Source organism: Scomber scombrus, chromosome 10, assembly GCF_963691925.1.
Source record: "Scomber scombrus chromosome 10, fScoSco1.1, whole genome shotgun sequence".
NCBI lineage: Eukaryota > Metazoa > Chordata > Actinopteri > Scombriformes > Scombridae > Scomber > Scomber scombrus.
In genome coordinates, this window is record NC_084979.1 from 32,845,711 (window position 1) to 32,870,710 (window position 25,000).

The following is a 25,000-nucleotide window of genomic DNA, read 5'->3' on the forward strand; positions in this document are numbered from 1 at the left end:
GTGTATTTATATGTGTACGTGTGTGTGTGTGTTTATATGTGTGTGTGTGTGTGTTTATGTTTGTGTGTGTGTGTATTTATATGTGTGTGTGTGTGTTTATGTTTGTGTGTGTTTATATGTGTGTGTGTGTGTGTGTGTGTGTTTATGTGTATGTGTGTGTGTTTGTGTGTGTGTGTGTGTATTTATATGTGTGTGTGTGTTTATGTGTGTGTGTGTGTATTTATATGTGTGTGTGTATTTATATGTGTGTGCGTGTTTATGTGTGTGTGTGTGTGTGTATTTATATGTGTGTGTGTATTTATATGTGTGTGTGTGTGTGTGTGTGTGTGTGTGTGTGTGTTCAGTCACCACAGGAGACGTGTTTCCATCAACATGAACAGATTTTATATCTTCAGAGCAAATAAATATTTCCACTTTTTCATATTTCTGCAGATTCAAAAACAAAGTTACAGTAATATATATTTATATACACGGCTAAAATCTTCCATACATCATTTTAAAATAATGTCGTCTCTGTTCACACGTATTTCACACCGTACTGTTCCAGTCTCACTGCTCTACATTATAAACAATCCATTGTGTTATTACTACGGCTTCACTGCCCTCGTACAGACACACAACACACACTGATTTACACAGGAACACTAATCAGCTTTTTTAACTCCAGCTGAAGCAGATCTGATGTGTTTTAAATGTTTTTCCTGCAGCAGTCACATCACATCTGTTTCTTTTCACGTTAAAAAAATCAGACCTTCTGTTTCCTGATGTAAAACCAGCCGGAGACAAACTGCCTGCCACCAAGCAAAGTGACAACTCGTACTGTTATTGTTCATATAACGATGCTTATGTACATTCATGTTTATTATACAGTTTCATTCAGTGCAGATACTGTAATAAATACCACATGCAAACCGATAGCTGAGAGCAGACAGGGCAGAGGAAAGATTTTAATTGAGTGTTTAAAGGAGCATACCTGTGTTTCTGTATGTTTTACACTGAATATAACTGCACATTATTCCTGTAAAGCATCAGTGTTTCATTCATCCTGCAGAGACTTTAACATCCTCTGATCATTACATGTGAGAATAGATAGCTGCTTGCTCTGAGTACTGCATTGATCAGATATGTGAACAAATCAAACCAATAATTCAAGAAATACATTGCCTATAAAAAGTATTCACCCCCTTGGATGTTTTCCCCTTTTATTGCTTTTATAAACTGAATTATGGTCAAAATAATTTGACTTTTTGTTTTAAAGAATTTAGAAAAAAAACAGATTTCTACAAAGTAATATCAATTAAATAAAAATATATAATGTAAAATAAGAGCTGTGATTGTGGCCAAAGGTGCTAAATACTGACCTGAAGGAGGGGGAATATTTATGCAATCACTTATTTTACATTATATTCTTTTAATTAATTGACATTACTTTGTAGAAATCTGTTTCCACTTTGACATTAAAGAGGTTTTTTTTTTGTAAATAAATTATTTTGACCATGATTCAATTTATAAAAGCAATAAAAGAGGAAAACATCCAAGGGAGTGAATACTTTGTATGAAGCAGCTGACTGTCAATCACAAACTGTCAGAGAACTTTTCAACACATTTCTTTCTTTGGGCTGAATTATTGAATTAACCCTAAAAAGCTAAAGTAAAGCAGACCTACAGGCGGCGACTGAAAACCTCAGATCTGCTGCTTATTCTACCATAAAGGACAAATACTAATAATAATAATAATAATAATAATAATAATAATACTAATAATAATAATAATACAGCAAGGTTCAAACACCATCAGTGCTTGAACCTTTAAAACATTTCAGCACCACTTTACAATCAGACTCTTATAAATGATTTATAATTGGTTATTAATTAGATTGTAAACACTTCATAAAGCATTAGTTAACAGTTATAAATGAGTTATAACTTAATGTCCCCATACATCAATGCAGGGTCACTATCTGGTAAGATCTATCTCATCTCATTATGAACATTAATTTATGAGTTATACATATTTATAACTGCTGGTTATAACAGGAGCCTTATAAAGTGTAAAACATATCAGCATTTTGTGTGTAACTCATAAATAAATGCTCAGAAACATGAAGAGAAACCAAGGATGCTGCCTCACTGTTACCCTTTTCTACCAATGAGTTATAATAACAGCTTATTAATGATTTAAAGACAATCACAACCTAATTAAAAAGCACAAAGCCTTTATAAGGGGAGACTTAATGTAAAGTGAACATATAATAAAATAATGTTGGATGATTATCTTTAAGTCTCTGCAAGTTGATTTTTTAAATATATATAAATGGAAACCAAAGCCTTCCTGGAAGAAATGAATGAATCTAACAACTGATGTTTGAAATGTTTGGCAGTGATTTAAAGTAATTAGTAATGAATGTGTGAAAACATGCAGAGGCACAGGTCTGCAGCTTTAACGAGGGAGCTTCAGTGCTGGATTCAGCTCGGCCAGAAGTCGTGTAGTTAGTGGCGAGGTAGGTTTGATGCAGCGATGTTTGAGTCTGCATTAAACACGTGTTACTGTAGCTGATGAAGCCCCTGCAGAGAGGCAAAGTGATCAGTGAGTTATTGTAGATACTCAACAGAGGCTCAATGGAAACCCTCACAGCTTGTTTTATGTGTTAATCTGATGAGGTTTGTTTCCTATAAAAGGTGAAAGGCTTCGCTGAGGTGATGATTCAGAGGTGTGCAGGTGTGTGTGCGAGCATGCGCGGGTGAGTTAAAGTAATTATCAAAGTCTGTATTAAAAATATTAGAACAACTTGTATGTTAGTCACTGAAAACTCTTCTTGGTTTTGTTGTAAACGTTTAAAAAATTAAAAGTTTTTTAGTTCTTCTGTAAGACGCCCAAATCAGAAAAGAATCAAATCATCATCTCACACTCATAATAAGCACATAACAAAATTAAAAATGCTAAAAATTACAAAAAACAGCCCAAAGGAGAGTACGTTATGTTAGTAGAAGCTTGTCACACAACAATATTGATAATAAGATCAGTAGCACACTGTAAAAAGTTAATGGTTCTTCAGATTAGAAACAACAGGGGATCCTCGATGGTTAACCCTTTCATTATGATCCACAGACCTCCGACACAAAGGGCCTCTTTAAAGCACACGGTAGGATTCAGTGCTGCTTTGTGTTACTGGTGAAGAACCCTCAGGAACTTTTGGTTGTTAGAGTTTTGTTATTTCGAGCGGTTCTGAGCTCAGTTACAGATCGACGCAGCGTTGAACATAAACACACTGTACAGTTAATATCTACAGCTGGCGCGTTCACGTCTTCACAGGGAAACTAAAAACGTGTCATTAATGTTTGCATTCACAGCATCATCGACTGAACCAGCACTGAGTCAGAAAACACAGCTTTCTACCAGCCTTCATGGGCTTCCTGCCCTGACATCATCCTGCTATCTCCACCAAAAGAAGAAAGAGAGAAACACACTTCAGCACTGGGATGGCAGGTTTAACTCAAAGTGCAAAAATAATGTGTACAAATGAGTTTGTTCAGGAATATTTCATGTAGTTCTGCTCCGGTCCTCTGAGACGTCAGCGAGTCCTTCAACATTAAGTTAGGTCCAGTTTCAGTCTTCAGGCTCCTTTGTGGCCTCAGTCTTTCAGCCAGATTTTTAAAAAATGCAGTAAATGGCTTCATATTTGCTTTTGTGAAAAGATACAATCAATCAATCAATATATTACTTATTAAGAAGCTGAATTGTCTCTTTATTGCCAGGTGGTGTCATTTTAAACTCTGTGTCTGAAGGCACACCTTCTCCTTTCTGCATCATGACGAGTTGTGAACAAGGGCTCAGATAAGATTTCACTTCCTACAGAAAGAAACTAACACGATCTGGGCGGGAAATCAGGTTAATGTCTGTCTGCAAATATACATTTAGTGTGTTTTCAAAGGCTTCTAATGTGTGGAAGTCATGAGTGGAGAGGTTACATCACAACTTATTTTATAATAGAAATAGTTTTTATCTGATTATTCTGTCAAAGACTTAACTGAACATTTGAGAATAAGTCCAATAAGTAGACCTGTGCATAATGTTACTGTTAATATCAGCAAGTTATTAAATCTTTATCTTTGGAAACACTCTTAAAATAATATTAAGGAAACAAACTTTATTTTCATTTAGAAGATAAATTGATAATTAAGTTGTGATTTTGAGATAACCGGCCTTAAAGTTGATTAGTAACCACAGTGCGCCCCCTGGTGTTCATGTTTCATACGGTTATAACCAGTGTGGTTCACCTGCTTCTTGCATGGAGAAGTTTTATGACCCTGATGAAGGCTGTTGGTCTAGTAATAAAGTTCTTCTTTACTACGTGTGCTGCTGGAGTTTTGACTAATGTGTTTTATTTGAATGATGTAAAGCTGTAATTTTCAAAACTGGGTATAACTTTATAATTTTAACTTCCCGCCCAAATCATTGCACATTTTCAGGAAACTATCTTTTAGGGAAGTGTGTCACATGATGAACTAGTTAAATATGACCTGAAGTAACACTGAGCCGTGGCAGCGACTCTCAGGTTGCATCAAAGGTTTAAAAAAAGCCAGTGACACTAAAGACTCTGTTTCCCAGAATGCACCCTGTTTGGCACCTTTCAGTGTAATCTCCTTCCCTGGCAACATAGATGGTCACACACAATATAGAGCATGAAATACAGTTGACATATTCAGGCTTACACTTTCATATATATATAGGGATACTTGAGGGGGAGCATTCACTGCTTTAGTACAAACCATCTAATAAATCCCCCGTTACAAGAATAAAATATTAGGAATGCCAAATTTTAAATGTCCCAATCCACAACAACAGCATCATAGTGCACCCTGCTAAAACCCTGTAACCCATGAACACTAAAGGCTCTGAGAGTTTCGCTCTCATTTGTAACTTCTGCAAAACAAAAAGGTAAAAAAAACACCTGTAGTTATATTTTAATGGCTTATTTAGAATTTGAAAACAAATAAAAGTCATCAGTAACCTTCACAAATGCACTTTTAAAACAAATTTATGGTCAAATAAAGTCTGGATTGGGGCTTTAAATCACGAGCCCTGCCCCCCCCCCCCTGCATATAGGACTTCAACCATAGACACACTGACACTCATTAGCTATTGCACAGGTCATGCACGCCTGTCTAAGACACGGAAACTGCACCATATTAACACCAACCGCCTCCTCAGGAACACCTCATGGCTTCTAACAGCAACCAATAAACCAGAGTACAGGTGCTTCTTGTGCGAGAAAACAAAGCGGTGCAAGACGAGTGTGATTTTTGGAGTTTAGTAAAAAGGACTCAGGCCTCCTAAAAACCTGAACTGCCCCTTTAACTAAGACAGTACGCAGTGTTAGCATCGGGCGCTAACCCTCGTGTTAAATTCTCAGGCACTGTTCCCCTCACGTCTGGTCCCTGAACCATTTTGTCGAATTCTTAATCAACGTGTCCTCCTCAGAGCCGCACTACGAAGGGAAGAGGGTTTTATTCAGCTGAGAATGACAGGGCAGTTTTTGGGAGGATTTGCCCCAGCAGGGTTCAAACTGCCCCCGTCTACCTGCGGGGGAAGTGGATGTGAAAGTAACACAGGCTGAGTAGTTTCCTCTTCCCGGCTCTCAGCGCTCTCTTCCTCACCAGGCGGCCACTCTGATACGCCTGCACCTGCCCTCCCCCCCCTCCTGCTCTCCTCCTGCCCCTCCTGCTCCCCCTCACCGCCGCCCCCCGGTGGTGGCTCGCAGCCGGGTGGCGAACTGCCGCCCTCGTTTTCTGCCTCCTCACACGACCGTGCTGATCCGACTGACGGGTTTCGATTTGGGGCCGCCCCCTTGCCCGCCCGCCGCCCCCGGGTGGGGGGAGAGCGGGGCGTTGGACGGCGGCGGTAGAGGGGAGTGCGGAGGGGGGGGCGGGATGGAGGAGAGGGGGGGGTACTGGGGGCCGTAGGGCTGCTGCGCCGTCTGGCTGACGAGGCGCGCCGAGGGCGTCTGAGGCGGCGGAGTGGAGAAGATGAAGTGGGTGGAGGGGGAGACGGAGGGGGAGGGGCTGAGGGGGGAGTGTGTGTGCACGTGGTTGTGAACGTGCGTGTGAGCGTGGGGGTGGGGCTGCGAGTGCGAAATGGTGAGCGGCAGCTTGGCGCCAGCCGGCCTCCCCACCGTGGGGTGCGAGTGGTAGAGTCCGTGTGGGGTAGTGGGGGTGAGGGGGGAGTGCGGGGACAGCGGGGGAGGGGTGATGAACCCCGAGCCCATGTAGCGCGGGTGGACGGCGCCATGTTGGATCCTCTGGTGCTGAGTGTGAGAGGGAACGCAGCCGGGGGGGCCCGACCGCCGCGGCACCGACACCCTCTGGGACAGGACGTGGTGCTGCGGGACGCTCTGCATGTGGTAGCGGTGATGGTGGTGGTAAGGTGGGGGGGGGGTCTGCTGCTGGTGCCCAGTAACACTGACTCCGCCTCCTCCACTGTTGCCGTGGCAATACTGGGCGTGCAGAGCCTGCAGCTTGGAAGGCCCCCCTCCCGAACCTCCGCCCCCTCCAACTCCTCCCGAGTCCGACGGGCCGAGGTTGGCCGAGGGGGAGGGGCACGGGGAAGGGGAGGATGGGTGGGGGATGGGAGGCGCGGGGGCGGGGTAATGGGGGGGGGATGATATCATCAGGGGACTCGGGGGACCCTGGGGGGGAGGAGACGTCATCGTCAGGGGACCAGGAACCTTGCCTCTGCGACTGCCGAAGAAATTCCCCAGCAGGCCGCCGCCAGTCGGTCCGCCCCCGCTCACCATCCCTCCTCCGAGCCCAGCCCCTCCCCCGCTCACGAGAGGGGAGGTGGCGACCCCTCCCTGGTTGTGACAGAGCCCCGGCCCACCCCCCACCCCTGTACCGGGGCTCTGAGTAGGGCGGTGCGGCCGGTAGGCTGCTGGAGAAGAAGGGACCATCATGGGGCTGTAGGACAGACCTCCAGCAGGAAGGGGGCGCTGCTGGTGAGGCCGGGGGCTGCTAATAATAGAACCCTGGGGGGGGGGGGGGGGGGGAAGACAGACGCAGCAGGTTAGAAACAGTTCACACCAGGGATGCATTCCCAACATTTAAAACCATTTCTATCAGTGCAGGCAACCACTGAGCTCAGTCACCACAGACTGTTCGCATCCTGGTCACCACCTGTTCCACCTTCTGCCCTCTGGGAGGCGCTACAGATCACTCAAAACCCGGACTACCACATTCAATCACAGCTTTTTTCCTACAGCAATACGCAGCCTGAACGGACTCAAATAACACAAGCATTACTCCTTCCGTGCAATACAATAACTGAAATTGACTCCACGTGCAATATTCTTGTTTTTATTGACTGATTTAATTTTATTTATTTATTTTATTTATTTTATTATGTATGTAAGATCTGTGATTGAGTACTATTTGTGGCACCTAACAGAGCAGCACTTTTAATTTTGTTGTATTGTTCACAATATAATGACAATAAAGACACTTTGACTTTGAGTTCATTTCACTCATGGATATTTGTATTATTAGCCACGTTTCCACTGCAGGAACTTCGGGGTTGGTGCAGGAACCTCCCTGAAGGACAAGCTCCCAGAGTCGCTGCCTCGGGTCGGTACTCCGTTCAGCCCCGAAAAAGGTTGAGGTTTACTGGGTGCTTATTGGGTATAGTGGCGTCAACAGAAACCCAGCAGAAGAAGAACAGTAGGAGAGAGCGTTGTCTATGAACACGACCAGCTCAGCTCCTCCATGTTTACCTCTTCGTTGTCATTTTCTTTGTGGTGACGTGACAGTCAGACTCCGGTGGGTCCGACTCTGATGGAGACACAACGGCCTAGAGGACCGAGTGAGAGGACGTTCCTGTAAAGGTCCCGCCTCCTAAATCTTACCAGGAACTTCCTTAATGGAAACGAGGCTATTATAAGAACTGGATACAGACTCCCTGCCTGATGCAGGAGATGAAACAGTTTCTATCTCCAGGTTGTGCAGCGACCACTAGGAGAAACTAACCAGATCCACTTATCTTAATACGTCTATAAACTGAAATCATTTGCTTCCTTTGGGTTTATTTTAATAATCACATGATGGTAACAGAGCTGTGAAGAAGGAGGAGATATTTCATGTTTCTCTCAGACTCTCGGTTCTTTTTCTACAGTTTGATCAACATTAAACTTCATTAATATTAATGTATTTATTATTTTCTTATTGTGACTCATCAATGTGTCTCACAGTTACTGACTTAGCTCCTATTGGTTAAACAAACTGTCAGTTAAAATTATTCTGCCCAGCTGTCATTGCTCAGCTCACGAACTTCAGACTTTCTATTGGTCAGAGGGCGTAAGTCCCGCCCCTTCCTGTAAGAGCCTGACCACTTAGCATAAAGAGCGTGTGCAGATGAAGCTACTCGAGTTACAACTGAGTTAACTTTCAGTAAATTAAAGTGAATAATGAACCGAGGAAATTTGTGCCAGTAGAATCAATTGTGGAGATGAGTTGTTGAGTTAGCAGAGTTGTGCTAACGTGGCTAGCTGCTGTAGGCGCCAAGTGAAGCTGTGTTTTTATTTCAGTCCGTGAACTTGAAAATTGAAAATTACTGCTGTGAAGTGTTCAAACATCATATTTCTGCATTAATAAGCTGATAGGAAATATAGAACATATAAGTTATAGCTCCACTATGTTTACTTATCTCAGTGGTATATTTCATATATTTGCAGTTTGCCTGTACAGTATTGTTATTAGATGCCAGTGTTAATAACGACATGTAATATGTTTAAGAAAACCTCCAAATCTAGATCCTGGTCCACATATTCAGCATTCTGTCATCAGTCAGTGGGTAACAATAGTGCTAGCTGCTTCAAACAGCCTCAAAACCTCTAATAACTGGCAGTTGTTTGGGAAATTATTGCTCCGTTAATAAGATTTGAGGACTTATCGTAGCTTTGATGTGTGCTGTGTGAGCGTTGATTGACAGTTCGCTCCCTGGCTTTGGGACTCGCACCGAGTCAGACGATTGTTTAATATGACTTGATTACGATACCCGGCTGTGTTAGCACTGTTTAGCTAAAGTAGGAAATGGCAGCTCCAGTGTTTCCAGTCAGCTCAGGTCTGACGTAGTGGGACGTATTTCAACAGCGTGAAAGGAAAACTTTGCACCTCTTATTTGAACTGAAATCAGCAGCTGCTTGAAAGAAAAGTAATCTTCACATTAAACACATTAAACAGTGTCAGAGAGTTAAACGGGCAGATTCAGGACAGGCATGCAGGAGAAGAGCAGACAGATGGTAAGAAACATGGAGGTGATTGGTTAACATGAATATAACACAACTGAAACATCCTGGGTCGGTACCAAGGCCCGTTTCACCTCATTTACAACATGCAGTTTATTTATTTTGAACACAACAACAAAAGAAACACAAGACTTGTGACTAGGTATCGTTTAAAAAGGATGAAACTAGAAACCAGTATTTTGGTCGATGCCTTTAAGGTATCGAGTACTGATACCCAGCTGTACTTGTGACCCATGAACAGTCATATGAGAGGAGCGCAGGAATCACCAGTATCTGCTATGATAGAGTGAAACGGCCAGCAGCACCATCTGTGATCTACATGTTAACAAATCACTATAATGAACAAACTGATATCAAATAAAGGTGAAAGTGACTCCTGAAAATAAAAACAACATTCTTATCTCGAGCATCTAAAGCTGAATAACATATGAACCCATCTGTGGACACACATATGAAGCATTACGCCAACATTCACACAGTCACAAACACACTCAGATGAGATGAGATGAACGTGCTGCGGCGGCGTGTTGGGAGGTCACATGATTCATGCTTTAAGCACCAAACTTACTTCAATGGTGCTGTCCAATGACCCGACACTGTTCCTACGACCTCGCTTCCCTATTACCCAATCAGAACGAAGCGACATTAAAACCTGTGTATTTACATTTCTGTTTGTGTAGAATGAGCAAAAATCATTTGAAAAGGTACAAAGAGTTGATTAGTGAACTTTAGAGGAGTTGGTAGGCGTATTTCTGAGGTGAATGCTACTTAACAGACATGAAAGGTTTCAAACTAAATGTTCGGACATACCTCAACATGCCAACCACAGTGTGTCCACACAGTCATTTAAAGTAGCTGATCAGCTTCTATTGAGCTTCATCAGTCTGAGTTAGTCATATCAAGTGATATCTGACACATTTACAGTCTTTTTAGCATCAGATTCCCTCTTAGTGTTTCCTGTTGAGCTGTGGTGGAAGTATAGTAACAAAAAGACTTTGGTACTAAAAACACTGTAACGTTGAAACATAGAAGATGAAGATTTGACTGAAGCTTCATATTAGCTTCAGATCAACTTTTAAATCCATGTTTCCACAGAAGGAGGACTGTGGGTTTAGTCCTCCATCACTTCCATTGTAAACATGATGAAGGGATCTTCTAATGGTCAGTATGAACAGGAGGAATCATTACAGTAAACATGATGAAGGGATCTTCTAATGGTCAGTATGAACAGGAGGAATCATTACAGACACATAACACACTACTTTTACTTAAAGGCCTCAATACTTCTTCCACCACTGCTAATAACTAATAATCTAGAATGCAGTTTCCACAGTATTATCAGCCTCTCTACTGTTGTGTTGTAGTTCCTGCTGATGTCCAGTAGGTGGAAGCAGAGCATCACAGCATTACATTAGACTTCCATCTTACTGTAAAATATGACCATTTTAGATTTCATCATTGTTTCATCAGTTGCATAAGAGCCCAGATGTAGGTTTGCTCTGAGTCACTGACTCTCAGTAAAAACTGCAGCAGTAAACTGTCATGTCTCATCACAGGAAACACGTATGTAGTTATTTAACACGTGATAGGACAGACTCACCGGTCTCTGAAAGGTCTCTCAGTGAGGAGCTGAGTGCCGTGCGTTTGAGTCCGTCCACTGACGCGTACGTGTCATCCAGGCTCGGCCGACCCATGGTGCCGTTCACCGCCTCGCCCTTCACAGGCACACCGCCGGTGTTTGGCCCGCCGCCCGGCACTCCTGGTCCTCCCCCCGTCAGCACACCTGGACGCATCACACCTTTCTGCTTCTCCAGCTCAGCTGCAGACAGAGAGGAGAATCACCATGGTTACAGCCTGAAACCAGTAGTACCAGTAGTAGTAGTACTTCCAGTAGTAGTAGTACCAGTAGTAGTAGTAGTACTACCAGTAGTAGTAGTACCAGTAGTAGTAGTAGTACTACCAGTAGTAGTAGTAGTAGTAGTAGTAGTAGTAGTACTACCAGTAGTAGTAGTAGTACTACCAGTAGTAGTAGTAGTAGTACTACCAGTAGTAGTAGTAGTACTACCAGTAGTAGTACTACTAGTAGTACTACCAGTAGTAGTAGTAGTACTACCAGTAGTAGTAGTAGTAGTACTACCAGTAGTAGTAGTAGTACTACCAGTAGTAGTAGTAGTACTACCAGTAGTAGTACTACCGGTAGTAGTACTACCAGTAGTAGTAGTAGTACTACCAGTAGTAGTAGTAATAGTACTACCAGTAGTAGTAGTAGTACTACCAGTAGTAGTACTACCAGTAGTACTACCAGTAGTCAGTGGCGTGCACAGACATTCTGGGGGCAGGTCCTCAGTGTAAAATAAGGGCACTTTGTGTAGCAGGTGGAACTGCCGGCTGCCTTATTATAGCAGTGTGAGATTTATTTTTTTTAAACAAAAAAACATTACAGTTACATGTTGAATGTAATTGCATATTTATTTATGTCAATATGTTAATATTGACCTTTCAATTGGACTATAGCACTGATCAGTCAATCACTGTTGTCTTATTTCTCTGGAATATACACATATGAGGTTTTTAGCAAGTAAGGCAGCTACAATCAGTGGTGTAGTGGTCCCTGGAGAAGTGGGTATACTCTACATTTTGCCCTTTTTTAACGCAGCCCATAGAAACGCCCTGTTTTACAAACAGTGATGTAAGACTCTATTTAGTTTACCCAAACATCCGTCAGTAGTATTTGCTCATCATCATTTCTGCTGCTTGATCTCAGGGAGGAAGGATTATGAAATGACTAAACCAATACTGGCCCACAGACTAGTGAGAGACCACTATGCATTGTGAGTGAACTATTAGTCCATCTACACTGTGGATGGACTAAGGAAACAACAAACTTTCAAAAGGGAACTTGCTTGGTCCAGAGGGCAACGGGCAGGTGCTATAGCACCACCTAGTGTCTATCTGTGCACGCCACTGCCAGTAGTAGTAGTAGTACTACCAGTAGTAGTAGTAGTACTACCAGTAGTAGTACTACCAGTAGTAGTAGTAGTACTACCAGTAGTAGTAGTAGTACTACCAGTAGTAGTACTACCAGTAGTAGTAGTAGTAGTACTACCAGTAGTAGTAGTAGTACTACCAGTAGTAGTAGTAGTACTACCAGTAGTAGTAGTAGTAGTACTACCAGTAGTAGTAGTAGTACTACCAGTAGTAGTAGTAGTAGTACTACCAGTAGTACTACCAGTAGTAGTAGTAGTACTACCAGTAGTAGTAGTAGTACTACCAGTAGTAGTAGTAGTAGTACTACCAGTAGTAGTAGTAGTACTACCAGTAGTAGTACTACCAGTAGTAGTAGTAGTAGTACTACCAGTAGTAGTACTACCAGTAGTAGTAGTAGTAGTACTACCAGTAGTAGTAGTAGTACTACCAGTAGTAGTACTACCAGTAGTAGTAGTAGTAGTAGTACTACCAGTAGTAGTAGTAGTACTACCAGTAGTAGTAGTAGTAGTACTACCAGTAGTAGTAGTAGTAGTACTACCAGTAGTAGTAGTAGTAGTACTACCAGTAGTAGTAGTAGTAGTACTACCAGTAGTAGTAGTAGTAGTACTACCAGTAGTAGTAGTAGTACTACCAGTAGTAGTAGTAGTAGTACTACCAGTAGTAGTAGTAGTAGTACTACCAGTAGTAGTAGTAGTACTACCAGTAGTAGTAGTAGTAGTACTACCAGTAGTAGTAGTAGTACTACCAGTAGTAGTAGTAGTACTACCAGTAGTAGTAGTAGTAGTACTACCAGTAGTAGTAGTAGTACTACCAGTAGTAGTAGTAGTACTACCAGTAGTAGTAGTAGTAGTACTACCAGTAGTAGTAGTAGTACTACCAGTAGTAGTAGTAGTAGTACTACCAGTAGTAGTAGTAGTAGTACCAGTAGTAGTAGTAGTAGTACCAGTAGTAGTAGTAGTAGTACTACCAGTAGTAGTAGTAGTAGTACTACCAGTAGTAGTAGTAGTAGTACCAGTAGTAGTAGTAGTAGTACCAGTAGTAGTAGTAGTAGTACTACCAGTAGTAGCAGCTGAAGTGAGGACTCATATTTACAGACTTCCTTCATATGATAGAAACTAGATTTCAGAGCTAATATTTAATGTATGTTTTGATCATTAGAACTATGTTTTTATTTCTAACCTTATTAAAGCTCAACATTAAAATAAAGATTCATTTACATTTGAGCTCATTTTTATAGTATAACATGTATTTTTATATCAGCTTGTGTTGCTTTAAATGTTCTTATTGTTGAAATGTGCTGATAAACTATAGGAGCTATTACTACTACTAATACTACATACAGTACTCCAGCTGTGTACTCACACTACTATTACTACTACTAATACTACACACAGTACTCCAGCTGTGTACTCACACTACTATTACTACTACTAATACTACACACAGTACTCCAGCTGTGTACTCACACTACTACTAATACTACACACAGTACTCCAGCTGTGTACTCACACTACTACTAATACTACACACAGTACTCCAGCTGTGTACTCACACTACTACTAATACTACACACAGTACTCCAGCTGTGTACTCACACTACTACTAATACTACACACAGTACTCCAGCTGTGTACTCACACTACTACTAATACTACACACAGTACTCCAGCTGTGTACTCACACTACTACTAATACTACACACAGTACTCCAGCTGTGTACTCACACTACTACTAATACTACACACAGTACTCCAGCTGTGTACTCACACTACTACTAATACTACACACAGTACTCCAGCTGTGTACTCACACTCCACGCGGTACTTCTCCATGTCCTGGACCTCTGCGATGCTTTCTCTGAGGTCAGATGTGAAGCGAGCTCGGTCCTGCTGGCTTGGAGCCGTGAACACGATCAGCACTTTCCTCTCTCCTCCGGGGTTCGCCGACGTCAGTCTGATACCGTGAGGGTAGTCTGGGTGAGACACACACACACACACACACACACACACACACACACATACATGTTACACATTGTGACCTCTCAAACCTTCCTGTATAGAGTTTCATATCAAAGCTAACATGAGCTGCTTTATATTGACATGCCATGATGTCAGAGATCACCTACAGAAAACAGTAAGAGGGTGAAACCTTTCAGAGGGGGGGGGGGGTAATGTTTGTAATATAATATAATAATACTATAAAAAACACACAAACATCTTCCTACCTGCCTCCTACAAGATACATAAATATACACACATATATGGATAAATATGCTTACACACACACACACACACACACACACACACACACACACACACACACACACACACACACACACACACACACACACGCAGTCCGTGTGAGATTGTGCTGATGAATCATATGAGACAATCTGTCCTGGTCACAGTCATCACCACAAGCTGCCAACTCCTCACATTTACACATTCAGCTCCAACCAGAGAACAAGAGCTGTCATCAACAACAACAACAACATCATCATCATCAACAACAACAACATCATCAGCAACAACAAAAACAACAACAACAAACACAAACGCAGCAGCAACAACTAAAGCAGCAACAACAAAAACAGTATCAGCAACAACAACAACAGCAAAATCAACAGTAACAACAACAAACGCATCAATAACAGCAACAAAAGCAGCAACAACAACAAATGCAAAAGCAACAACAAACACAAACGCAGCAGCAAGAACAAAAGCAACAACTAAAGCAGCAACAACAAAAACAACAACAACAACAAAATCAACAGTAACAACAACAACAAAAGCAGCAACAACAGCAGCAACAAACAAAAGCAACAACAAACACAAAAGCAGCAGCAACAACAAAAGCAACAACTAAATCAGCAACAACAACAGCAACAAACACAAAAGCAACAACAGCAACAAACACAAAAGCAACAACAGCAACAAACACAAAAGCAACAACAGCAACAAACACAAAAGCAACAACAGCAACAAACAACAGCAACAACAGCAGCAACAGTAACCGACCACACAGCTTCAGCAACACTAGCAACACATCACTGAGTCACATGTTCATTAAGCTTCATGTCGTCCTCCTGGGTCAAATTAACCCCGTCTGATTTCACTGTTCCTTCCTCCCTCCCTCCCTCCCTCCTTCTCTTTCTTTCTTCCCCCCTTCCTTCCTTCCTTTCCTTCCTCCACCCAGTCCCTCTAATAACTGAGCTGGAGGTCAGTTTGGCTTCATGAGTCAGACACCGTCATAGATGAACGAGTGCAAAGAAGGAAAGGAAAGAATAAAACAGAGAGAGAGAGAGAGGAGGTACAGCTCCAGGACTTACAGTTGCTCTGGAAGGTTTGCACCTGCATGTCCACCAGAGGAAACGATTGTCTGAAGTTGTACGTCACTGAAGTCTTCTTCTTTTGGAAGATCTTCGTCACCTGAGGAGGAAGAGGAGGAGACGGGGTCATAAATACAGCACATACACATACATTTATACTCTAAGTGTATTTTACTGTTAATACTTTTACTTCATCTGAAAAGTAACTAAAGCTGTCAAATAAATGTAGTGGAGTAGAAAGTAGCATCACATGAAATACTACAGTAAAGTACTAGTACCTCTAACTGTACTACAGTAAAGTACTAGTACCTCTAACTGTACTGCAGTAAAGTACTAGTACCTCTAACTGTACTGCAGTAAAGTACTAGTACCTCTAACTGTACTGCAGTAAAGTACAAGTACCTCAAACTGTACTACAGTAAAGTACTAGTACCTCTAACTGTACTACAGTAAAGTACTAGTACCTCTAACTGTACTGCAGTAAAGTACAAGTACCTCAAACTGTACTACAGTAAAGTACTAGTACCTCTAACTGTACTGCAGTAAAGTACAAGTACCTCAAACTGTACTGCAGTAAAGTACAAGTACCTCAAACTGTACTGCAGTAAAGTACAAGTACCTCAAACTGTACTGCAGTAAAGTACAAGTACCTCAAACTGTACTACAGTAAAGTACTAGTACCTCTAACTGTACTACAGTAAAGTACTAGTACCTCAAACTGTACTACAGTAAAGTACAAGTACCTCTAACTGTACTACAGTAAAGTACTAGTACCTCAAACTGTACTACAGTAAAGTACTAGTACCTCTAACTGTACTACAGTAAAGTACAAGTACCTCTAACTGTACTACAGTAAAGTACAAGTACCTCTAACTGTACTACAGTAAAGTACTAGTACCTCAAACTGTACTACAGTAAAGTACAAGTACCTCTAACTGTACTACAGTAGAGTACTAGTACCTCTAACTGTACTACAGTAGAGTACTAGTACCTCTAACTGTACTACAGTAAAGTACTAGTACCTCAAACTGTACTACAGTAAAGTACTAGTACCTCTAACTGTACTACAGTAAAGTACAAGTACCTCTAACTGTACTACAGTAAAGTACTAGTACCTCAAACTGTACTACAGTAAAGTACAAGTACCTCTAACTGTACTACAGTAAAGTACTAGTACCTCAAACTGTACTACAGTAAAGTACTAGTACCTCAAACTGTACTACAGTAAAGTACTAGTACTACTAGATTTCCTTTTCAACATATTAAACTGAATACAAAGAAAGATATTTAATGTTCAAACTGATAAACTTTGTTGTTTACTCACTTTGAATGTGATGCCTGCAACACGTTGCTGGGACCTAACCCATGTTCACCACTGTGTTCCATCACCTTTGCTTTTAACAACACTCAATAAGCCTTTGGGAACTTGCTTGATGTACGACTTCAGTTGCTCAACAGTCCGGGGTCTCCGTTGTCGTATTTTGTGCTTCATAACGCGCCACACATTCTCAATGGGAGACAGGTCTGGACTGCAGGCAGGCCGATCCAGATGAGCTCGGGCCCAGAGAAGCCGGCGGCGCTTCTTTGGCTTTGCATGGCAGAGTTTTAACTTGCACTTGTAGATGTAGCGATGAAATGTGTTAACTGGCAATGGTTCCTGAGCCATGTGCTAATATCCTTTACACACTGATGTCGGTTTTTAATGCAGTGCCGCCTGAGGGATCGAAGGTCACGGCATTCAACGTTGGTTTTCGGCCTTGCTGCTTACGTGCAGATATTTCTCCAGATTCTCTGAATCTTTTGATGATATTTTGGACCGTACATGATGAAATTCCTAATTTCCTTGCAATTGTACGTTGAGAAATGTTGTTCTTAAACTGTTGGGCTATTTGCTCACGCAGTTGTTCACAAAGTGATGACCCCCGCCCCATCCTTGCTTGTGAATGACTGAGCCTTTCGGGGATGCTCCTTTTATACCCAATCATGACACTCACCTGTTTCCAATTAACCTGTTCACCTGTTCACCTGTTCACCTGTGGAAGGATCCAAACAGGTGTTTTTTGAGCATTCCTCAACTTTCCCAGTGTTTTGTTGCCACTGTCCCAGCTTGTTTGGAACATGTTGCAGGCATCAAATTCAAAATGAGTGAATATTTCCACAAAAAAAATAAAGTTTATCAGTTTGAAAATTAAATATCTTGTCTTTGTATTCAGTTTAATATGGGTTGAAAAGGAAATCATTGTATTCTGTTTTTATTTACGTTTTACACAATGTCCCAACTTCAATGGAAATGGGGTTGTACCTCAAACTGCACTACAGTAAAGTACAAGAACCTCTAACTGTACTGCAGTAAAGTACAAGTACTTCAGACTATACTACATTAAAGTACAAGTACCTTAAAATTATACTTAAATATAGTACTTTAGTAAATAAACTGAGTTACTTTGCAGCTCTGTGTGTTTGTGAGGAAAACAGTGATAATGAAATACTCCCTTTTCTCTCTTTTCACTAAAATCCACAACTGATGGTAAAAAATGTATCAATACATCATATACATACAGATGTATGACACACACACACACACACACACACACACACACACACACACACACACACACACACACACACACAGCGTTACCATCAGCAGGTCGTTAAACAGGAAGACTTCTCTCTGGTGGACTCCGCTCCTCTGAGCTCGGTTCGGATCGGGAACCTCGAAGAGCTGACAGCAGCAGACCAGCCGGCGGTGAGGCAGGGAGAGCACCTGCAACACACACACACACACACACACACACACACACACACACAGATTATTATCACTTAGCTCAGGTACAGAATCATATGTCATGGACAGAAAAAGATAAACTAGATTACAGGTTTTTAAAGGTTTGTGTAAGAAGTCAGAACGTCTTACAGGCTTTTTGCCGACCACCATCCTCTCCACTGCCTGGACCTGGGACACGTGGTCATCGTTGGTCCTCAGCTCCCACTTCTGAATCCTCCCATAAATGGCCACCAGCAGGTCTCTGGGGATGTCCTGACCGTTATCAACACCTGGAAACACAGTCACAGCAAAGTTACACATATAAAATTATTAAATCCATAATGTCTCTTATCCGGGTCTCAGATCCCAAGCTGTTCCCAGACCAGCAGAGATATGTAATTCCTCCAGTGTGTTATGGGTCTCCTCCCAGTTGGACCTGGAACTCCTCTAAAGGGGGGCGTCCAGGAGGATCTTGTCCAGGAGGATCCTGACCAGCCTCAGCTGGCTCATCCCGAGCTCTTCACACATTCACATGTAGAGTCCAACAGAACAACATCAACCACAAAAAGCAGAGAGGTGATTCTGAGGTCCCCAAACTGGACTCTCTCCTCCCCCAGCTGCAACTTGAGACTCTGTCCATGAAGATCACAAACAGGATCAGAGACCAGGGACAGCCCTGATGGAGCCCAACACCCACTGAGACCAGGTCTGACTTACTGCAGAGAAAGTGAACCAGGTGGGGAGTTCCGGTCCTCTGAAATGAGGCCAACGCAGAAGTAACTTAAAACTGCATTCTATCAAAAGGCCACCAGGGGGCGACCGTTTTGGTGTCAAAAGGACTTCCGTCTCTATACAAGTCAATGGAGAATTCACCAACTTCTCACTTGATTTCTAACCTCAGTAAACGTTTTCAAAATGTGTTTATGGTCTCAATCGCTAGTTTAAAGCCTTCTTCAATGCAGTATGATGTTCATTTGGGACATTTTGGCCTCCCTGATTTTATATGTGACGATAAAGCAGGGTATGCATTAGGGCGTGGCTACGTGGTGATTGACAGGTTGATTGGTTCACAGGTTCAGGAGGGCGCCTCATGCTTCTCCTGATGCCCATATAAGTAGAATCCCTGTTTTTATTTTTCCCAGCATGCACCTGAAATGTTCAAGATGGCGCTGCTCAAATCCGATACTATTGGCCTCCGAGCAGCAGTCCACAAACCAATGGGTGAAGGCACGGATGTTACGTCCATTTCTTATATACAGTCTATGATGTGAACACAGCTCTCACAGTGGTTGTATAGAGACCCAATGGCTCACAGCAGAGACCCTGGTACCCCAAACTCCCACAACACCTCCCACAAGGTCCCCCGAGGGACACGGTCCTAAGCCTTCTCCAGGTCCACAAAGCACATGTAGACTGGATGTGTGAACTCCCATGACCCCTCCAGTATCGCTGCAGGGTGAAGAGCTGGTCCACTGTTCCACGGCCAGAATCCACATCGCTCCTCCTGAACCAGGTTCAACAATCAGCCGGAGCCTTTCAGCAGCAGCTTCTCCTGGAGGCTGAGTAGTGTGATCCCTGATAGTTGGAGCCTCCGGTCTGCCAGTCCATGGGTCACTGTCCCTCCACCCCCCCCCTCCCCCCCCCTTGAGGAGTTCCTCAAAGTGTTCCTCAAATTCTAACATTCGATCGAGCAGCAATCAGCACATTTTTAAACATTTTTTGCTTAAAAAATTATCTAAATAGTTTCTGATTAAATTCTCTGTCAATCAACAAAGATCAATGAAACAATATATTAACTGATTCATTCTGGCAGCTCTAAATGTGTTGATCATAATGTTTCTAACCTGCGTTAGTTAAAATAAACAAATAAAGATAATTGAGTGACTGACCCCGCAGGTTCTTGATGAAGTCCTCCAGCTTCATCTTCCTCTCCGGCTTGACGTTGGGGCTGTACATGTCCGTGTTGAGGAGGATGATGGCGAAGGCCAGGATGAAGATGGTGTCTGGATTCTGGAACTGCCGGATCAACACCGGGTTACAAACACAGTACCGCTGACTGCAGAGAGACAGAGAGAGAGAAGAAGAAAAAGTGAGTGACAATCTCACCAGGTGCTCTCTGGGAATCAAACCCGTGGTGCAGTTTAGTACCTGAAGGCCTCCACCAGCCGCTCCACCCGCTGAGCTTCACCCTGCACTTTAATCTGAGCCTGGAACTTCCTCAGAGCGTCATCCAGATCCATCCCTGAGAAATCCATCTCATCTAAGACGCAGCTGCACACAGAAAGAAAAAGAGCATCAGCTGCTTCCTACATCACTCAGCCAAAGAAACAAACGTCTCTGAGGATTCTGGTTCTCACTCGAGGACGTCCTTGTTGAACTGCTGCCGGCTGCCCAGGAACTCTCCGATCATCTGCCTGCTCAGTCCTTTCCTCTCCAGGATGAACCTGGCGATGCCCACCGGCGTGTCCGATACGAAGCCCCTCTCGATCAGGTACTGGATCCCCTTCTCTGGCTTCCTGCAGCCGACAGGAGACGCAACTTTAACCTGATTTTCTTTTTTTCAATTTATATTTAAATTTCTGTTTTTTAGACATCAGAGTTATCAAAATGTGGAGGAAGTTATGTTCTATACAAGTAGTCAGATCCTTTACTGCAGTAAAAGTACTGCAGTATTATAAGTGATGTAGTATGCAGTATTACAGTAAAAGTACTGCAGTATTATGAGTGATGTAGTATGCAGTATTACAGTAAAAGTACTGCAGTATTATGAGTGATGTAGTATGCAGTATTACAGTAAAAGTACTGCAGTATTATGAGTGATGTAGTATGCAGTATTACAGTAAAAGTACTGCAGTATTATGAGTGATGTAGTATGCAGTATTACAGTAAAAGTACTGCAGTATTATGAGCGATGTAGTATGCAGTATTACAGTAAAAGTACTGCAGTATTATGAGCGATGTAGTATGCAGTATTACAGTCAAAGTACTGCAGTATTACGAGTGAAGTATATGTAGTATTATAATAATATGTACTTGTTGAACAGGTTGAGGCCGATGCGGTACTGCCGCCGCTGCACCACGTCGTTGTTGAAGGCGGGGGAGTCCCAGCTGTGGCGGCTCTCTCTCTGATAGGTCTGCTTCCCCAGTGTCGCTCCTCCGATTGGCTCCCGCAGACTGTCGCGGGACGAGGAGCCGGAGCTGCAGTTGTTGACTGTGGTGTCGTCGTTGGAATTGGTGGTGGTGGAATTGACGCTCTCGTTGTCTCCGTCGGAGCAGAGCAGGTGGTGGTGGTGGAGGAGGTGGTGCTGCTGCGCCTCCATGGTGGGGAGCGCCGAGGAGGAGGAGGAGGACAGCGGCGAGGGCGTGAGAGGAAGCGGTAGGGGGGAGAGAGGTGTGAGGGGCGGGACGGGGGAGGGCAGTGGGGATGAGGGGGGTTCTGGGTAGGCGTGGGGCAGGTGGTGGTGCTGGTGGTGCAGGTGGTGGTAGTGGTGCTGGGCAAAGTGCTGAGCGTGCTGGATGTAGGGGGCGCCGTGGCCATGGTGCATGTGCAGGATGTGCGGCTGGCTGTACTGCGGGTGGTGGTGGAGGATGGTGGGGAGGTGGGGGATGGGAGACGGGTGTGGGTGGGGGTGGGGGTGCTGGAGCGGGTGGGGGAGCGGGTGTGACGGCAGGGTCCGGGCCGAGGGCATGGGCAGGGGGACGGGGGCAGGGCTGCGGGTCTGTCCCTGCGCTGTGGCCACCGAGCGGCCGTTGGGTTTGTGTTTGATGGTTCCCTGCGGAGAGTCGGCCTCGCTGCTTCCTCCTCGTTCATCCTCTCCGCTCTCTCCTTCGCCTCCTCCTCTCCTCTCCCTCTCTCCTCCTCTCCTCTCCCTCTCTCCTCCTCGCTCCACTCCCGACGGCTCCTGTTCGTACACCAGGCGTCCGATGGAGCCTCGCTCAGATCTGAAGATTTAATTCATTCATTATTTACATATTACACTTTTAAAATAAATCAATGCATAACAAACACCTCTATAATAAACTTAAATAAATCTACAGTTGCAATCAGAAATATTCAACCCCCTCACCTCAAAAGACATTATAGTGATGTGTGTGAAGGATAACGACAATAAGTGACAAAAAACCTGATTAAATAACAGAACATATTTATTGATACATATTTGAGTTATTTTGACAACACAAGTTGACTCAACTTTGAAGTTCAAATTAAAAATGTAAGTCTATTAATAAATGTGCATGTTCAGTATTATTCAACCCCAGCTTCAGTACTTTGGGAAGCATCCTTTTGCTTTTATAACCTCTAACAAATGTTTTCGGCTTCTTACACCTCTCGATCGGAATCTTTGCCCATTCTTCATGAGCAGAAGCCTCCAGCTCAGTGATGTTTGATGCTTCCGTGCTGCAACTGCCTTCTTTAAATCCCACCAAAGATTTTCAATCAGATTTCAATCTGGTGACTGAGAAGGCCACTCCAGGAAGTTCAGGATCTATTTCTCAACATAGCTTTGGTTGACTTGGAAGTGTGCTTGGGATCATTGTCCTGCTGGAAAGTCCAATGATCACCAAGGTTCAATTTGTCAACAGAAGACATCTCGTTCCTCTTTAAAATGAACTGGTATTTCTGGGATGATGCAGGTACACAGCCGGTTCCTGCTGCAGACAAACAGACCCACATCATCAATGATCCACCTCCATGCTTGGTAGTGGGGAGCCTCCATGCTTGGTAGTGAGGATGGTATTCTTCTGGTCATAAGCCAGACATACCGCTGGTCCATATGTCCAAACAGTTCCAGCTTGGTTTCATCGGTCCATAGAACTGTTTCCCAAAACGTTGTAGTCTTATCCAAACTCCTCCTGGATTATTCTAGTCCACTGTTGATGTTCTTTGTGGTGAAGAGTGGAGCGTGTTGGAGTCCGGCCATGAAGTCCTTGTTTATTCAGAGCTCATCTTCTAGCTGCCACTGAAGGGCTTGTACCAGCCTTCATCAGGTCATCCTGTAGGTGTTTTGCAGTAACACAGGGGGTTTAGGGCCCTTGATGAAAGTTTGGGCTTTCTTCCTTAGCCAGGCAGGTTTGCAGCTGTTCCAGATGTTTTAAACTTCCTTATAATGCTCCTAATGGTGTCTCTCGGAATGTTGAATGTTTTGGAAATCTTCTTATACCCAAAGCTCTTCAGGTGTGATGAAATAATCTCCTCTCTCAGCTTCTATGGAAGCTCCTTTGTCTTTCCCATGATTGCAACTCACCTTGGATACCTTCATGGGTGGGTTTATATACGCATCACAGCTGAATCAAATGAAGGATCATTATAGAGTTCCCAAAGGCTTCATTATGTTTCTACTCCACTTTAGGCCATAAAAACAACACTATTATATAGGGGTTGAATAATTGTGACATGGCTATATTAACAAAATATACTGTTACACACAAATACTACATCATTTATTTTCTGTGTTGATTTTATGTTTCACTCAACTCATAAAGAATTCATCCAAAGCAGAATCTGGCTCTTTGAAACAACTTTAATGGATAAATCCTTAAAATCTTTGGGGGGTTGAATATTTCTGATTGCAACTGTACAAATTAAACCTTTAAAACTAATAATGTTTGAGCTCATAGTTCCTCTGTGAGTTAAACCCAGCAGGAGACACATCGATCTGCACTAAATCTGCCTGAATGTTCGTCATCGACTTGAACTTTGGTGAAGTTTGACAAAGTCTGGAATCAACTTCATTAACTATTTTACAAACATAATGATCACTGACTGACTGACTGGTTGATTGATTGACTGATTGATTGATTGACTGATTGACTGATTGATTGATTGACTGATTGACTGATTGACTGACTGATTGACTGACTGATTGACTGACTAATTGACTGACTGATTGATTGATTGACTGATTGACTGACTGATTGATTTTCTGACTAATTGACTGATTGACTGACTGATTGATTGACTGATTGATTGACTGATTGATTGATGACAGTGTATCATAAAGAATCTCTACTGTGATTGGCTGAGCTGACCTGTCACTCATGTCCACTGAGCTGTCACTGGGCGGCTCGATGGTCAGGACAGGAAGGTGTCCTCCTCCTCCTCCTCCTCCTCCTCCTCCTCCTCCTCCTGCCCTCCCTCTGTACTCCCCTCGGCACTCAGTGCAGGGGGTGCTGCTCCTCCGGCTGGCGCTGCTACCTCCTTCTGTCTCCCGGCTGTCCTCCCTCCCCCCTGCGCCTCCTCCCCCTCCCCAGTACTCAGTGTCGGTGCTGGAGGGGGGGCGGGACAGCGGCGAGGAGGGGAGGCAGCCCTCCTCCATGTAGAGGGTGACATCACTGAAGGAGGTGGCGGTGCTGTCTTCATGCATGGCTGCGCCTCCTCCTGCACCTCCCCTCCCCATTCCTCCCCCCCCCACCCCTCCCGACCGGCCCGTCATGCGTCGGGAGGAGGCGGCGGTGTTACGCCACGCACACTCTCTGTAATCTTCATCTTCATCTTCCTCCTCGTCCTCCTCTCCCTCCTCCTCCTCCTCCTCCTCTTCCTCGTCTCCCTCCTCCTCATCGTCATCGTCGTCCTCTCCTCCCGCCTCCTGAGAATCCTCACGGCCCGACTGACACGTCAGAGAGTCG

The 25,000-nt window shown here is 43.5% G+C and overlaps 2 protein-coding genes across 2 annotated transcripts in view; one reads left to right on the top strand and one right to left on the bottom strand.

Moving 5' to 3' along the window:
* Window positions 1-5,798: 5,798 nt before the first annotated feature.
* The window catches only part of LOC133987204 (IQ motif and SEC7 domain-containing protein 1-like), a 23,122-nt gene continuing 3,920 nt past the window's right edge, over window positions 5,799-25,000 (bottom strand). Inside the window, exons 6-17 of the mRNA XM_062426490.1 lie at window positions 24,404-25,000; window positions 21,407-22,315; window positions 20,731-20,889; window positions 20,522-20,644; window positions 20,263-20,429; window positions 18,524-18,663; window positions 18,248-18,373; window positions 15,610-15,709; window positions 14,092-14,253; window positions 10,894-11,112; window positions 9,862-9,911; window positions 5,799-7,022 (exon numbers count right to left, since the gene is read on the bottom strand). The exon at window positions 24,404-25,000 is cut by the window's right edge and continues 26 nt beyond it. Of these exons, the coding sequence (XP_062282474.1) occupies window positions 5,799-7,022; window positions 9,862-9,911; window positions 10,894-11,112; window positions 14,092-14,253; window positions 15,610-15,709; window positions 18,248-18,373; window positions 18,524-18,663; window positions 20,263-20,429; window positions 20,522-20,644; window positions 20,731-20,889; window positions 21,407-22,315; window positions 24,404-25,000 (3,976 nt within the window). The remainder of the gene's footprint in view (window positions 7,023-9,861; window positions 9,912-10,893; window positions 11,113-14,091; window positions 14,254-15,609; window positions 15,710-18,247; window positions 18,374-18,523; window positions 18,664-20,262; window positions 20,430-20,521; window positions 20,645-20,730; window positions 20,890-21,406; window positions 22,316-24,403) is intronic.
* LOC133987205 (putative uncharacterized protein DDB_G0271974) lies at window positions 11,225-13,312 on the top strand (the record flags this gene model as incomplete). The annotated part of the gene is made up of 3 exons (XM_062426492.1): window positions 11,225-11,297; window positions 12,208-12,230; window positions 13,259-13,312. Coding segments are annotated over 3 exons (150 nt in total), but the record flags the coding sequence as incomplete, so codon positions are not given.